Below are 17,138 nucleotides of genomic sequence, written 5' to 3'. Positions count from 1 at the left end.
AAAATGTATCAAAATGTAAACACATCTATTAACACTGTAGTTCCGTCATCCATGTTAGACTGAACCGCCCCAGGATCAAAAAAACATCCTTAGAAAAGCACCTGCACACTCAATTAAAACACTGATACAATGTTTTTGTAAAACAGGGAGCGCTGCCTATATAAAAGTCTCCAGAAGGCTGAGCAGCAACAGAGACCATAGATCGAAGCATCAGGTACTTTAATATGTGGATAGATTATCTCAACCTGGGGGCTGTGGTGCAGGACCTGCAGCAGAACAGCGGAGGTACCCTGGGTGTGGGTAGCGACGTGGCCCCTGGTTCCCCCATGTCCATCTCCACCTCCCAGAGTGGCTGCAGTGAGAGGGAAAGCAGGACGGAGAGCCCCAGGCCAGCCGGCAGCCCCTCTGAGAGCTGCTGTGGCTTCTGCAAGCAGAACGACGAGACTGTGCAGGTGTACTCTTCTCACTGCCTCAGGACACACTCTTGAAATCAGCAAAAAGAAACGTATGTAAAGAGAGGGTAGGATAGCGCAGGCTACAGTTGGAGGTGCGTATCATGCTTCACACAAGAACAGCGCAAGACGCGTAAATTCAGTTCCGCGCTTCCACACAGGGAAAGGCTTTATCGTAAATGAATATTTAATAAAAAAAAATTAGAAATTAGGATTTGTTTTAACAGTGCATTTCTCTGCAGAGTAACCATGACGCGCATTTCTGAGGTTAAACTTTTCCATAAATGTGTAAAAACAAAACAGACTTGTGTCTAGTTTCTATAAAAGAACCACCACTAATTTATATGAGACCACCAGCGTAGATTTAGCTTGGGACGGTAGGGACATGTCCCTACCAATGTCAAGGGACCGTTGAATTGTCCCTACCAATAATTTAAAATCTGAAACGTCTTTTGTCAAGTCGTTTTATCCGCTCGGCTCCACAAAGGGTTAACTCTCTCAAGATCCCCTCGTTGCTCCTCCAGTCTCCAAAAAAAACCCCAAAAAATGCTAATTTGATTGGCTTAGGCACTAGGTTCTCAACCAGGGGCGCGGTGAACGTTTGAATAATAACGTACTAGTAATAATAACAGTGACGTGCCAAACGATACTCCCGATTCCGACCCTTTGAGTGCAGCGAGTTATTAAAGAGAGAATGGAGATACCGGTAGCTTTAAAAAGAATGGCACCCTGGGATTTGTGGGGGTTTGGTGGGGGTTTGGGTTGCAATCAGCAGACAATACAACTACAAATTCCATAATGCATCACTGTAACACGGACTCAGTGCGCGGCTGACGTCAGGGACCAAGCAGTCTGGTGTTGTTTTCATTGAGGCGCGAAAGTACACAAGGACTCGGGAGTGAAAGGTCATTTTCCGGGTTTAAAATAAAATTTTAAAAAAATCTAGTCATTCTTAAACTGTATATTGTGCCACAATTTTCACATTTACTTAAAAAATAAGAACAAATATAATCAGTTTCATTCGATATTTAGTTTGTTGGTTAATGCGTTGTCACTTTATTTCAATCCTCCTCCTTCCTCCCTTTGTGACTAACTTACTCCTTGCTTGATATTTTTTGTATCGTGTGTGTAAAAAGCGAACACGAACAGTATATATGTATTTAATTGAATGGACAGTGTGACTATCCAGGAGGCTAAATAAACGCACTATATAGTCAGTAATAATAAAAAAAAATTTAAAAAAATCAAATTAAAAAAAGGGGGTGGGGGTGGGGAGGGGGCAGATATAAAAATAAATTTCAGTGGGGCATGAGTTAAAAAAGGTTGAGAACCGCTGGCTGGACTCTGGAAAGACGCTCATCTGAAGTTGCCGCTTGCCGGTCAGTCTGATAGGAGTGTGAGACACTGACTGAATGAAAGCCAGGTGCCGCGGCTGAAGGTATTGTCAGCTCGTCAGCAACATAGTTTGAGAGAATAAACCTACCGACCTACCTAATGGGTAGGTAGGTATGTTTATTACGTTAGCGACCCATTGCTAGCTGCTAACCCCACGTCCTTGGTGGCTAGCTAGCTTGTTTCACAGCTAAATCATTATGTGTGTGTGAGTGTGCGTGTGCATGTGCGTGAGCATGTTTTGATGTCGTTAACCAAATAACGTTAGCTAATCACTTCAATTTGGCTTTAGGTGACTAAAGCAGAATGGCAGCCAAAAAAAGAAAGATGGACATAAGGACATTTTTTACAAAAAGTCAAAGTGTAAGTAGGATGGAAGATGTTGTTAAAGTAATAAACACAATTGATAATGATTCTCATAGCAAATGTAACAATAATGTACTAATGAAGTTAGCAGAATCATACTTTCTCTAAACAGCATGCATCAATTTATCATTTTATCAGGTGAATGAAGCAGTGCAACCTGGTAAAAGCAGTACAGAGGCAGGTGGAGCAACAGGGTCGCAGGTGAGGTCTGTAATGGCTTAGTGATTATTTGAGTCTGTGAGCTTTTGATCTGAACAGATTGTGATTAGGGGTGACCCTGTTTATCAAGCAGGTTTATTCTTTTGTTTTCAGTAAATATTTCTGTATTTAGTCAAATGCACTCCTGTTGTTTAGGGAGTCCCCAAGCATCTGCAATTCTGAGAATGTTCTCGAGTTCTGTAAGAGCCTGCAACTGACTTCACTTCTTCACACACTAAGTGCAGGGATAGGCTTACACACCTGTGTGAATTTTATGGTGTCTTTTAAGGTTTCCAAACAGGCTGAATCTCTTCCCACAAACAGCACAGTGATAAGGTTTCTCTCCTGTGTGAATTGTATGGTGTCTTTTAAGGTCTCCTAACTGGCTGAATCTCTTCCCACAAACAGCACAGTGATAAGGTTTCTCTCCTGTGTGAATTGTATGGTGTCTTTTAAGGTCTCTTAAATGGCTGAATCTCTTCCCACAAACAGCACAGTGATAAGGTTTCTCTCCTGTGTGAATTGTATGGTGTCTTTTAAGGTCTCTTAAATGGCTGAATCTCTTCCCACAAACAGCACAGTGATAAGGTTTCTCTCCTGTGTGAATTGTATGGTGTCTTTTAAGGTCTCTTAAATGGCTGAATCTCTTCCCACAAACAGCACAGTGATGAGGTTTCTCTCCTGTGTGAATTTGATGGTGTCTTTTAAGGTCTCCTAACTGGCTGAATCTCTTCCCACACTCAGTGCAGTGATGAGGTTTCTCTCCTGTGTGAATGCGCTGGTGTGAATGAAGATTTCCTAACTGTGTGAAACTCTTATCACTGGACTGTATGTGGGAAGGTTTCTCTCCTGTGTAAATGCGCTGGTGTCTTTTAAGCAGTGATATATGACTGAAACTCTTCCCACAATCAGCCCAGGAAAACGTAGTCCCTCCTGTGGGGTTTCCCTTGTGAGTTTCAGGAATGTCTAATTGACAGGAACTCCTCCCATCTTTAATAGAATGAGGCAAGGTCTTCAAGCTGCCCTGGGTTTCAGAATTGTTAAAACATGCAGAATGTGGCGTCTCTGTACACTCCACAGTAAGTGGGTGTCTGTCTTGTAAAGAAGGGATTGTAACTGAGTGAGTTCTCAATGTCTTCACATACTCTTCTTGGGCTGTCGTTTCTCTGTGTTTCTTGCACTGTGGTTTGCCTCTAGAAGAGTTTTTGCACTGGGGTGATGGAGTGGAGTCGTGTTCTCCTTCATCTACTTTAGAAGCTAAAGAAAGAAAGAGAAGAGAGACAAAGGTTATTGTACAGCATTCTCCCACATGCACTGTTCTGCAGGGCTTCATGTCATAAACATGACAATAACAACACAGCAATGCTTACTGTGAGACGCACAAGAGTGAAATGTGCTGTTGAGAGCAAATATTACAGTCCCTGGGATAGTTATAGTGAGATGAGCTTTTAAAACATGATATTGTATTTGAATAAAGTTTAAGAAATAAAATAAGACTGATGGGTCATACAATACGGGTTCACTCTCATTGTGGTGATGCTGCTGCATACTGTCCACAGAAATGCTCTACTGAAATGTTTCTTCTGGGGACGCTAAGCAACACGACTGGATGCGACATCACCCAGTGATGGGACATGTGATCCCTGCAGCTTTGTAAAGCTGTGGGAGCAGCACAACTGCAAACAGTCTACCAGGAATGGGGAAAGGCACAGATCTAACACAGGGGTGTCCAAAGCTGGCCCTTCCACTCCTGCTCTTTGTTCCAACCCTGTTCTGAGTTGTTTAAATGAACCAATTAAAGCTCCATCCAGGCACAGGAGCAGCACTGAACCTGTTCAATGTGGAGTGGAATGGCCTCCAGGAGCGTGATTGGACAGCGCTGATCTCACAGCATTCTAAAGAGGCGTGGCAGTGGCTGCACATCTAGCGTGATTGAACAGCGCTGATCTCACAGCATTCTAAAGAGGCGTGGCAGTGGCTGCACATCTAGCGTGATTGGACAGCGCTGATCTAACAGCATTCTAAAGAGGCGTGGCAGTGGCTGCACATCTAGCAGGTGCCTCAGGAGCAAGCACAGTGATGTCCTTGTTGACATAGTGGTTGGGCAGCTCCCCTTGTTTAAAATATGAATCTCAAGCACACTGCTGGTGTTCAGTACCAGGTTCTGCAGGATGAATAGGCAGCTCAATGCTGTTTGTTTTGTAGGATTACCTCCAAATCCCAGATCACATTCAGATGGAGAATCATCACACAGGTTGGATCCCAGTTTGTTGTTCTCCTCAAGTGTACAGACATTATTTTCAGTAGGAAGTTCCTCTGCGATGGGGACACATTTCTGTTCTATGAATTCCTCTTTAATAGGAACACATTCCTGTTCAGGGACGTCTTCATCTTTAACACATGGCAGCTCTGTAACCTGTATTAGACTTGCACACCACTCCTGCTCAAAGGACTCCTCTTGTGTGTAAACTGCTTCTATCTTTGGCCCTTCCTGTGCTTCAGATTCAGGGATAGCGTGGCTCTCTATGGGATCTGTGGGAAACAAAATTGTATAAAATTACAACTCTTACTTACTAGCTAGGCTCCTCTACAAAGCCAGCCCCTTGTCAGAATGACTGAATAGATTCAATTCTTTGAGCCTGTCTGCATACGACATGCCTTTTAAACCCGGGATAATTCTGGTTGCTCTTCTTTGCACTCTTTCTAGAGCAGCAATATCCTTTTTGTAACGAGGTGACCAGAACTGAACACAATATTCTAGGTGAGGTCTTACTAATGCATTGTAAAGTGTTAACATTACTTCCCTTGATTTAAATTCAACACTTTTCACAATATATCCGAGCATCCTGTTGGTCTTTTTTTTTTTTTTACAGCTTCCCCACATTGTCTAGATGAAGACATTTCTGAGTCATCATAATGTCACCGGGTCTAAAAGGAGCTATTTCTCTTATTTTATTGATTTATTTTTAATTAAGAGTGTTACTTTACCCTTTTTTAACTCCCAAATTAAAACACATTTTTCCTCGCAGCAGGAAACCGCACAACAGCTGAGGACAACAGAGGCAAGTCTCAGCAAAGTGTCTGAGGAATGTCTTTCTGTGAACTCATACTGTATTGTGATCATGGTTGGGATGGAAACAGTCAACACAGAATACAAGTTTCAATGTGTCAAATACAATGAGCAGACAAGGGGCTGCAGCAGGAGAGCTGCTTATTCTCAAAGCAGCTTCATGGAAACAAGTGATTTACACAATTCTGACTCTTCAAAGTGCAGCAATATGTTTTTTTGTACAAACTCCACCTGTGTAATAATCATTAGTAACAACATTGGAAGCTTACTTGTGCAACGTCATGTGAACTGTAGATATGCATCCAATCACATCCCTTCTAATATTACAATACATTTGTACTGGTGTGGCTCTCCCTATTGCATGCATCCTCTGCTCTTAAATAGTAACCTGTATTAGTAAATGTCTGGGTTTGAAACAATGTGACCGATCGTTTCCTAATTCTGTTTACCATGAGCTGAACAATGTACTTTATTTATTTATTTTATGATTAGAATTTTTCTAACAAACAAACTGCAGCTTCACGCTGTTTTGAGCAAATGATAGATTTTAATAGAATAGACACTGTTATAGTATAATATATACTGCACCGCTATCCATTCTTAATAATACACACTGTTATAGTATAATATATACTGCACCACTATCCATTCTTAATACACACTGTTATAGTATAATATATACTGCACCGCTATCCATTCTTAATAATACACACTGTTATAGTATAATATATACTGCACCACTATCCATTCTTAATAATACACACTGTTATAGTATAATATATACTGCACCACTATCCATTCTTAATAATCCACACTGTTATAGTATAATATATACTGCACCACTATCCATTCTTAATACACACTGTTATAGTATAATATATACTGCACCACTATCCATTCTTAATAATACACACTGTTATAGTATAATATATACTGCACCACTATCCATTCTTAATAATACACACTGTTATAGTATAATATATACTGTACCACTATCCATTCTTAATAATACACACTGTTATAGTATAATATATACTGCACCACTATCCATTCTTAATAATACACACTGTTATAGTATAATATATACTGCACCACTATCCATTCTTAATAATACACACTGTTATAGTAGAATATATACTGCACCGCTATCCATTCTTAATAATACACACTGTTATAGTATAATATATACTGCACCACTATCCATTCTTAATAATACACACTGTTATAGTATAATATATACTGCACCACTATCCATTCTTAATAATACACACCGTTATAGTATAATATATACTGCACCACAATCCATTCTTAATAATACACACTGTTATAGTATAATACATACTGCACCACTATCCATTCTTAATAATACACACTGTTATAGTATAATATATACTGCACCACTATCCATTCTTAATAATACACACTGTTATAATATAATATATACTGCACCACTATCCATTCTTAATAATACACACTGTTATAGTATAATATATACTGCACCACTATCCATTCTTAATAATACACGCTGTTATAGTATAATATATACTGCACCGCTATCCATTCTTAATAATACACACTGTTATAGTATAATATATACTGCACCGCTATCCATTCTTAATACACACTGTTATAGTATAATATATACTGTACCACTATCCATTCTTAATAATACACACTGTTATAGTATAATATATACTGCACCGCTATCCATTCTTAATACACACTGTTATAGTATAATATATACTGCACCACTATCCATTCTTAATAATACACACTGTTATAGTATAATATATACTGCACCACTATCCATTCTTAATAATACACACTGTTATAGTATAATATATACTGCACCACTATCCATTCTTAATAATACACACCGTTATAGTATAATATATACTGCACCACAATCCATTCTTAATAATACACACTGTTATAGTATAATATATACTGCACCACTATCCATTCTTAATAATACACACTGTTATAGTATAATATATACTGCACCACTATCCATTCTTAATAATACACACTGTTATAGTATAATATATACTGCACCACAATCCATTCTTAATAATACACACTGTTATAGTATAATATATACTGCACCACTATCCATTCTTAATAATACACACTGTTATAGTATAATATATACTGCACCACTATCCATTCTTAATAATACACACTGTTATAGTATAATATATACTGCACCACTATCCATTCTTAATAATACACACTGTTATAGTATAATATATACTGCAGCACTATCCATTCTTAATAATACACACTGTTATAGTATAATATATACTGCACCACTATCCATTCTTAATAATACACACTGTTATAGTATAATATATACTGCAGCACTATCCATTCTTAATAAGACACACTGTTATAGTATAATATATACTGCACCACTATCCATTCTTAATAATACACACTGTTATAGTATAATATATACTGCACCACTATCCATTCTTAATAATACACACTGTTATAGTATAATATATACTGCACCACTATCCATTCTTAATAATACACACTGTTATAGTATAATATATACTGCACCACTATCCATTCTTAATACACACTGTTATAGTATAATATATACTGCACCACTATCCATTCTTAATAAGACACACTGTTATAGTATAATATATACTGCACCACTATCCATTCTTAATAATACACACTGTTATAGTATAATATATACTGCACCACTATCCATTCTTAATAATACACACTGTTATAGTATAATATATACTGCACCACTATCCATTCTTAATACACACTGTTATAGTATAATATATACTGCACCACTATCCATTCTTAATAATCCACACTGTTATAGGATAATATATACTGCACCACTATCCATTCTTAATAATACACGCTGTTATAGTATAATATATACTGCACCACTATCCATTCTTAATACACATTGTTATAGTATAATATATACTGCATCACTATCCATTCTTAATAATACACACTGTTATAGTATAATATATACTGCACCACTATCCATTCTTAATAATACACACTGTTATAGTATAATATATACTGCACCACTATCCATTCTTAATAATACACACTGTTATAGTATAATATATACTGCACCGCTATCCATTCTTAATAATACACACTGTTATAGTATAATATATACTGCACCACTATCCATTCTTAATAATACACACTGTTATAGTATAATATATACTGCACCACTATCCATTCTTAATAATACACACTGTTATAGTATAATATATACTGCACCACTATCCATTCTTAATAATACACACTGTTATAGTATAATATATACTGCACCACTATCCATTCTTAATAATACACACTGTTATAGTATAATATATACTGTACCACTATCCATTCTTAATAATACACACTGTTATAGTATAATATATACTGCACCACTATCCATTCTTAATACACACTGTTATAGTATAATATATACTGCACCACTATCCATTCTTAATAATACACACTGTTATAGTATAATATATACTGCACCACTATCCATTCTTAATACACACTGTTATAGTATAATATATACTGCACCACTATCCATTCTTAATAATACACACTGTTATAGTATAATATATACTGCACCACTATCCATTCTTAATACACACTGTTATAGTATAATATACACTGCAGCACTATCCATTCTTAATAATACACACTGTTATAGTATAATATATACTGCACCACTATCCATTCTTAATAATACAAACTGTTATAGTATAATATATACTGCACCACTATCCATTCTTAATACACACTGTTATAGTATAATATACACTGCAGCACTATCCATTCTTAATAATACACACTGTTATAGTATAATATATACTGCACCACTATCCATTCTTAATAATACACACTGTTATAGTATAATATATACTGCACCACTATCCATTCTTAATAATACACACTGTTATAGTATAATATATACTGCACCACTATCCATTCTTAATAATACACACTGTTATAGTATAATATATACTGCACCACTATCCATTCTTAATACACACTGTTATAGTATAATATATACTGCACCACTATCCATTCTTAATAATACACACTGTTATAGTATAATATATACTGCACCACTATCCATTCTTAATAATACACACTGTTATAGTGTAATATATACTGCACCACTATCCATTCTTAATACACACTGTTATAGTATAATATATACTGCACCGCTATCCATTCTTAATAATACACACTGTTATAGTATAATATATACTGCACCACTATCCATTCTTAATAATACACACTGTTATAGTATAATATATACTGCACCGCTATCCATTCTTAATACACACTGTTATAGTATAATATATACTGCACCACTATCCATTCTTAATAATACACACTGTTATAGTATAATATATACTGCACCACTATCCATTCTGAATACACACTGTTATAGTATAATATATACTGCACCACTATCCATTCTTAATACACACTGTTATAGTATAATATATACTGCACCACTATCCATTCTTAATACACACTGTTATAGTATAATATATACTGCACCACTATCCATTCTTAATAATACACACTGTTATAGTATAATATATACTGCACCACTATCCATTCTTAATAATACACACTGTTATAGCATAATATATACTGCACCACTATCCATTCTTAATAATACACACTGTTATAGTATAATATATACTGCACCACTATCCATTCTTAATAATACACACTGTTATAGCATAATATATACTGCACCACTATCCATTCTTAATAATACACACTGTTATAGTATAATATATACTGCACCACTATCCATTCTTAATAATACACACTGTTATAGTATAATATATACTGCACCACTATCCATTCTTAATACACACTGTTATAGTATAATATATACTGCACCACTATCCATTCTTAATAATACACACTGTTATAGCATAATATATACTGCACCACTATCCATTCTTAATAATACACACTGTTATAGTATAATATATACTGCACCACTATCCATTCTTAATAATACACACTGTTATAGTATAATATATACTGCACCACTATCCATTCTTAATACACACTGTTATAGTATAATATATACTGCACCACTATCCATTCTTAATACACACTGTTATAGTATAATATATACTGCATCACTATCCATTCTTAATAATACACACTGTTATAGTATAATATATACTGCACCGCTATCCATTCTTAATAATACACACTGTTATAGTGTAATATATACTGCACCACTATCCATTCTTAATACACACTGTTATAGTATAATATATACTGCACCGCTATCCATTCTTAATAATACACACTGTTATAGTATAATATATACTGCACCACTATCCATTCTTAATAATACACACTGTTATAGTATAATATATACTGCACCACTATCCATTCTTAATAATACACACTGTTATAGTATAATATATACTGCACCACTATCCATTCTTAATAATACACACTGTTATAGTATAATATATACTGCACCACTATCCATTCTTAATACACACTGTTATAGTATAATATATACTGCACCACTATCCATTCTTAATAATACACACTGTTATAGTATAATATATACTGCACCACTATCCATTCTTAATACACACTGTTATAGTATAATATATACTGCACCACTATCCATTCTTAATAATACACACTGTTATAGTATAATATATACTGCACCACTATCCATTCTTAATACACACTGTTATAGTATAATATATACTGCACCACTATCCATTCTTAATAATACACACTGTTATAGTATAATATATACTGCACCACTATCCATTCTTAATAATACACACTGTTATAGTATAATATATACTGCACCGCTATCCATTCTTAATACACACTGTTATAGTATAATATATACTGCACCACTATCCATTCTTAATACACACTGTTATAGTATAATATATACTGCACCACTATCCATTCTTAATACACACTGTTATAGTATAATATATACTGCACCACTATCCATTCTTAATAATACACACTGTTATAGTATAATATATACTGCACCACTATCCATTCTTAATAATACACGCTGTTATAGTATAATATATACTGCACCACTATCCATTCTTAATAATACACACTGTTATAGTATAATATATACTGCACCACTATCCATTCTTAATAATACACACTGTTATAGTATAATATATACTGCACCACTATCCATTCTTAATACACACTGTTATAGTATAATATATACTGCACCACTATCCATTCTTAATAATACACACTGTTATAGTATAATATATACTGCACCACTATCCATTCTTAATAATACACACTGTTATAGTATAATATATACTGCACCACTATCCATTCTTAATAATACACACTGTTATAGTATAATATATACTGCACCACTATCCATTCTTAATAATACACACTGTTATAATATAATATATACTGCACCACTATCCATTCTTAATAATACACACTGTTATAGTATAATATATACTGCACCGCTATCCATTCTTAATAATACACACTTTTATAGTATAATATATACTGCACCGCTATCCATTCTTAATAATACACACTGTTATAGTATAATATATACTGCACGATTATCCATTCTTAATAATACATTAAGGAAGGGTGCTGCTGCCACCCCCTGTATTCACCCAGTAAGGTCTGGAAAGGTCGCTGTAAATGTTTGTGAGGAACAATAAGGAAACAGGACTAAAGCAAAATAATGAGCCGCGACTGTACCAAAGACAAACACAGCACTGTAGCTGAAGACAATGCAACCACTGATCTAAAAACAGATGTGCAGTCAAACACGAAAACATGAAAACAAGATGCGCTGCTGTGTGTTGATATGAGGTCCCAAATCATTATTCTAAAGCTCTGCAATATGGTCTGTGACTCTCAGTGGGACTCTAAACAAGACATCACTTTACCAGAAGGACACCATTTGAGCCTCTATAATTACAGACTGGTTAAGACTAACCAATATAGTAGTTTCTTAGTTTCTAGAATACCTATTTAAATATGAATTAGACTAGTTTAGATGCACTACGTTCTTATAATCTATAAAATAACACAATGCCTCAATTAGACTCCTTATAACCAATATTAGGACAGAGCTGTGCTATTAACCGCGCTTATAATAATCAAACACTTTAAAACGCGTCTGAAGAGAGATTCGACCCAAGATCTTTCCAGTAGAAGGTGGTTTGAGGTGTTGGATTGACCGAGCAATACCACCCAATAAAACCCATCTTACCTTGAAATATGAAAGGCTGTTTAATGTCTGCATGTGCAGCGTTTATACACCCTCGCACGGCTTTCAGCTCGCTCTCTGATATTTCCAATCTCAGCTTCAGACTTTCATTCTCTCTCTTCACTGCAGACATGTCCTCTTGTAATTCAGTGAATTTGCTGCTCACAGCTTCAGTAATCGCGCACACGACGCTGTCTGCAGCCGCTTTCACTGCGAGCTCGACGGTGGAGGCGAGCTCGTCTTGAAACAACGACACGGAGACACTGACGTCCATCTTCACTGGTTTAGTTTGAGACTGCTCTAGCGGAATCCTCTTTGCATTCAGAAACGCCGCCTTCGGTTTGTATTTAGTAAGATATATTTGTTTTTATCGTAGCCTTCCCATTCAAATACATGCATCACACACAGACTTTGCACTCAGTAGCAACCCTTTCTATGTCCGGTACTGAAATGAAAGCGTCCCTAGCAGAAGGCGTGGCTGGGTGGATCCGCCACGTATGATTGGCTCTTTGGCCTCCCTATGGAAGCGAGAAGGCGTGTCTGGGCGGATCCGCCGCGTATGATTGGCTCTTTGGTCTCTCTATGGAAGCGAGAAGGCGTGTCTGGGCGGATCCGCCGCGTATGATTGGCTCTTTGGTCTCCCTATGGAAGCGAGGGCGGGTCGAGGAGGTTCTGAAACTGGATCGCAGAGTCTCCATGTCGGCTCTGTGAGCGCTGTGTTGGATGCGATGCTGACACTGCGCGGAATCCGACATGGAGGCAGATTCCACTGTCTCTGCTGAGAAAGTGACATCATCAGAAAGCAGAGACAGCGCAGCGAGTTAACATCCCCAAACAACATGCTTTTGACAGCACCGATTAACTTGCGTGCTGGTTCAGTACCGTGCTCCGTGCAACCACGGGATCAGCCCCAGGTAGTGCGCTGCCTTCAGCTCCGTGCAATTGACTCGTACTGATGTAGGTGTTGTCAAAAAAGCATATTGGTAGTGTTCTTATAGCGCAGATTTCCGCAGAGCTGCACAGATACGCCTTCTTACGCCTTGTCAACGCTATATTAAATACACGGTAAACCTTTAAAATAAGCGTCTGTTCATATGTAATGCATGATGAATTGCAGACACGGAATTACATTATTAGAATTTGAAATGTATTCATCATGAATTCACATTGTATCAGCTGATAAATGTATACTGTTACAATAAAGTTAATGTTCAACAATGACATCAAACTGCCTCTGTATAGTCTGAGAATCCAGAAACTAACTACAGGACATGTAAACATTACAATGAGGTTATAATGGACTGCAAATGAATGCAATCCGCATGTGTGATACATTGTGATAAATGAAACAATTCAATGTAATTACGTGTCACTATATACATCAAACAAATAGGATAAGCCATTCATTATGCAACTAGAGTATAAACAGGGGATGTTGTTGGTAAGTTTCCCAAAGGTTTGGAGAAGCAACGTGACGTCAAACAGAGAGCAGCCAGGAGCAGCAAGCGCAGCCAGCTCTGAAATACAAGAACACGACCAACCTTAAAATAACTCTCCTAACCCCTAAACAAATAACCCGTGTGCATTCACCTGCTTTAACGAGCTCTGTGCGTCGTAATCTGCAAAACAAACGCAAACACCTCCTCGCTTGGCTTCCTTCTGAACAAACCAACATATTTAATGAGATCCAGCTGTTCCACACTGAGACACGCCCCCTGTGAGCTCATTAATTCGGCGCGGCTCTATCAAGCGTGTTTCAATGGGCAGAGCAGTCAGTGAACTTCATGAAGACGGGCAGAACGCAGCTCTCGCTATTCCTTATCCAATGCTGCCATCGTGTGGCCATATAGTAGGAGTGTTTGTTCCAATAAAATTTTTGTATTTTTTTCTTTTCTATCTGAACACAGCTCTGTTGCCCTTTGAAATGACTCGTATTTACCCCTGTGCGGAAATAGACATTTCAGATACATTCTTAAAATACAGCAAAAATAATATTTACAGGATACCCAGGAGAGTACTGTGTGTATAAATAATAGTTTTCTGTAATTGCTCTTATTTTAAATCATTCTCATGCATTTATCATGCTTACTACGTGTTCCTATCAGTTATGATCAGGTTTAGTTGCTCTTAGTTGAATTCGCTCTTATAATTTACTGTGTGCTTTATTTTGCTCTTACTTGAATTGATTTTATGGTACTTTCATAACTGCTCTTATCTGTATTATGGTATTCTGTAATGTGATATTTTAACAATTGTAAGTCAACCTGGATGTCTGCTAATAAATAAATAATAACAGTAATAATGTCTTTGCTGAATTTCACTACCTGTACTACCCATTGTAAACAGCAGAGGGCACCAGCAACCGCTTGTCACTGAGCTGTGCTCTGATAAAAAAAATATATATATGGTTTATTAGAAATAACAGTTCAACCAAATGGCCACACGATGGCAGCATTGGATAAGGAATAGCGAGAGCTAGGTTAGAACATAAGAACATAAGAAAGTTTACAAACGAGAGAAGGCCATTTAACCCATCTTGCTCGTTTGGTTGTTAGTAGCTTATTGACCCCAGAATCTCATCAAGTAGCTTCTTGAAGGATCCCAGGGTGTCAGCTTCAACAACATTAATGGGGAGTTGGTTCCAGACCCTCACAATTCTCTGTGTAAAAAAGTGCCTCCTATTTTCTGTTCTGAATGCCCCTTTATCTAATCTCCATTTGTGACTCCTGGTCCTTGTTTCTTTTTTCAGGTCAAAGTAGTCCCTTGGGTCAACATTGCCTATACCTTTTAGGATTTTGAATGTTTGAATCAGATCGCCACGTAGTCTTCTTTGTTCAAGACTGAATAGATTCAATTCTTTTAGCTTGTCTGCATATGACACGCCTTTTAAACCCGGGATAATTCTGGTCGCTCCTCTTTGCACTCCTTCTAGAGCAGCAATATCCTTTTTGTAACGAGGTGACCAGAACTGAACACAATATTCTAGGTGAGGTCTTACTAATGCATTGTAAAGTTTTAACATTACTTCCCTTGATTTAAATTCAACACTTCTCACAATATATCCGAGCATCTTGTTGGCCTTTTTTTATAGCTTCCCCACATGTCTAGATGAAGACATTTCTGCTCTTAGTGGAATTTGGTAAAGCTAAGAAGAGATGAGAGAATGGATTTTAAAGATAGTTAGCACTTCTTCAAATATATATATATATATATATATATATATATATATATATATATATATATATATATATATATATATATATATATAGTAGCGTTTTCGTCAGGTTTATGAAGCAGGACTCACGGAGACAGTGTGGAATTCTCGGTCTCGAATTTTTATTTGAATAAACAGAGAATTCCTGTCAGGGGCCGGAATTCACGCCACTAAAACAACAAACCCTTATTTATCCTCTATTGCTATCTCTCTCGCTTTCTCTCAAGTCGCTGTCACTCTCTCTCACTCTCCGTCTCTTCCCCCTCTGTCACTCATCCACCACCTTATATAACCTCCCCTCATCTCCCGCCACTGTCCGGCTCAACCAATCGACTCATGGTCTGCAGTCCCCCTTTTCCCGCTGCCAACTAACGGCGTGACCCGTTCCCCTTACAATACACATAACATAAAAGATAGACAAGACAAACGGGACAGACAACAAGTCCTGCAACAATACAATTGTCCGGGTCGTTACTATATATATATATGTGTGTGTGTGTGTGTGTGTGTGTGTTTTTACACATTTCAATTACAATGCATGTATATTGGTCTTACTTGAATCTCTATAAATAAATAAATAAATAAATAGTGAACAGAAACTCTGTGAACTTACCTCTCAGGAGTAAATCTCTGCAATGAAGATTCAAATTAAAATTCACTGCCAGAGACATTATGACATCACTTTCCTTTATGATGTCACCTTCATGTCAGTGCTGAACATGAGCAGCATGATGTCTGTTGCCATGGCGCTGTGCTCATAAACAAATAACTGCATTTAAAATGGCTGCTCTGGGCAAGGGGAGCGGCCAGTCTTCTTCAATACCATGAATAATTATCATTTGAAATACCTACAATGTAAGCTGGTCCTGTTGCTTTTGCTGGTCTTTCTCTGCTCTGCATACCAGTGATGCCCTTCTACCCAGCGTGCAGATCTACTGTGCTGCTTCACTGCTTTCATTCAGTATTAGGCATGAACAAGGTTTCTGTGATGCCTTTATAATAAGAAAACAAAACAAAAGAGAGTGACTTTTTACAATGAAAACATGTAACTGAAGAAATTAGACCTTTAGTTTTCATTCATCCTTTCAGGTAATTGAAATGATCATGAGTTTCTCTGACATACATTATCTGGACAGCAGTGTGGAGGAGTGGTTAGGACTC

The 17,138-nt window shown here is 36.9% G+C and overlaps 1 protein-coding gene and 1 long non-coding RNA gene across 3 annotated transcripts; one reads left to right on the top strand and one right to left on the bottom strand.

Moving 5' to 3' along the window:
• Positions 1-1,312: 1,312 nt before the first annotated feature.
• On the top strand, positions 1,313-2,427 carry LOC131721151 (uncharacterized). The gene is made up of 3 exons (XR_009319880.1): positions 1,313-1,357; positions 2,137-2,207; positions 2,349-2,427. It is a non-coding gene; the product is annotated as an uncharacterized LOC131721151 (long non-coding RNA).
• Positions 2,203-14,501, bottom strand: LOC131721146 (zinc finger protein 271-like). Of its 2 annotated transcripts, none has more exons than XM_059014361.1 (3): positions 14,354-14,501; positions 4,620-4,940; positions 2,203-3,665 (listed from the first exon to the last, which is right to left on the bottom strand). In XM_059014361.1, exons 1-3 carry the CDS (start codon positions 14,436-14,438, stop codon positions 2,662-2,664), a joined length of 1,410 nt encoding a protein of 469 aa, XP_058870344.1. In that variant the 5' UTR covers positions 14,439-14,501; the 3' UTR covers positions 2,203-2,661. The 2 variants fall into 2 exon arrangements, with proteins under 2 accessions (XP_058870344.1, XP_058870343.1); XM_059014360.1 differs by lacking the exon at positions 14,354-14,501 and adding an exon at positions 12,767-13,197.
• Positions 14,502-17,138: the final 2,637 nt, after the last annotated feature.

This window comes from Acipenser ruthenus, chromosome 48, assembly GCF_902713425.1.
Source record: "Acipenser ruthenus chromosome 48, fAciRut3.2 maternal haplotype, whole genome shotgun sequence".
Taxonomy (NCBI): Eukaryota; Metazoa; Chordata; class Actinopteri; order Acipenseriformes; family Acipenseridae; genus Acipenser; species Acipenser ruthenus.
Note: the sequence above shows the minus strand (reverse complement) of the source record. Positions and strands in the feature narration are given on the sequence as shown.

Bases quoted from the DNA above. Each gene is read 5' to 3' on its own strand.
- LOC131721146 (XM_059014360.1), bottom strand. From the start codon at position 13,037: ATGGACGTCAGTGTCTCCGTGTCGTTGTTTCAAGACGAGCTCGCCTCC. The intron at 4,941-12,766 runs GTAAGATGGGTT...TGTTTCCCACAG, and splicing joins ACAGCCTTTCATATTTCAAG to ATCCCATAGAGAGCCACGCT. The intron at 3,666-4,619 runs GTAATCCTACAA...TTCTTTCTTTAG, and splicing joins ATGTGATCTGGGATTTGGAG to CTTCTAAAGTAGATGAAGGA.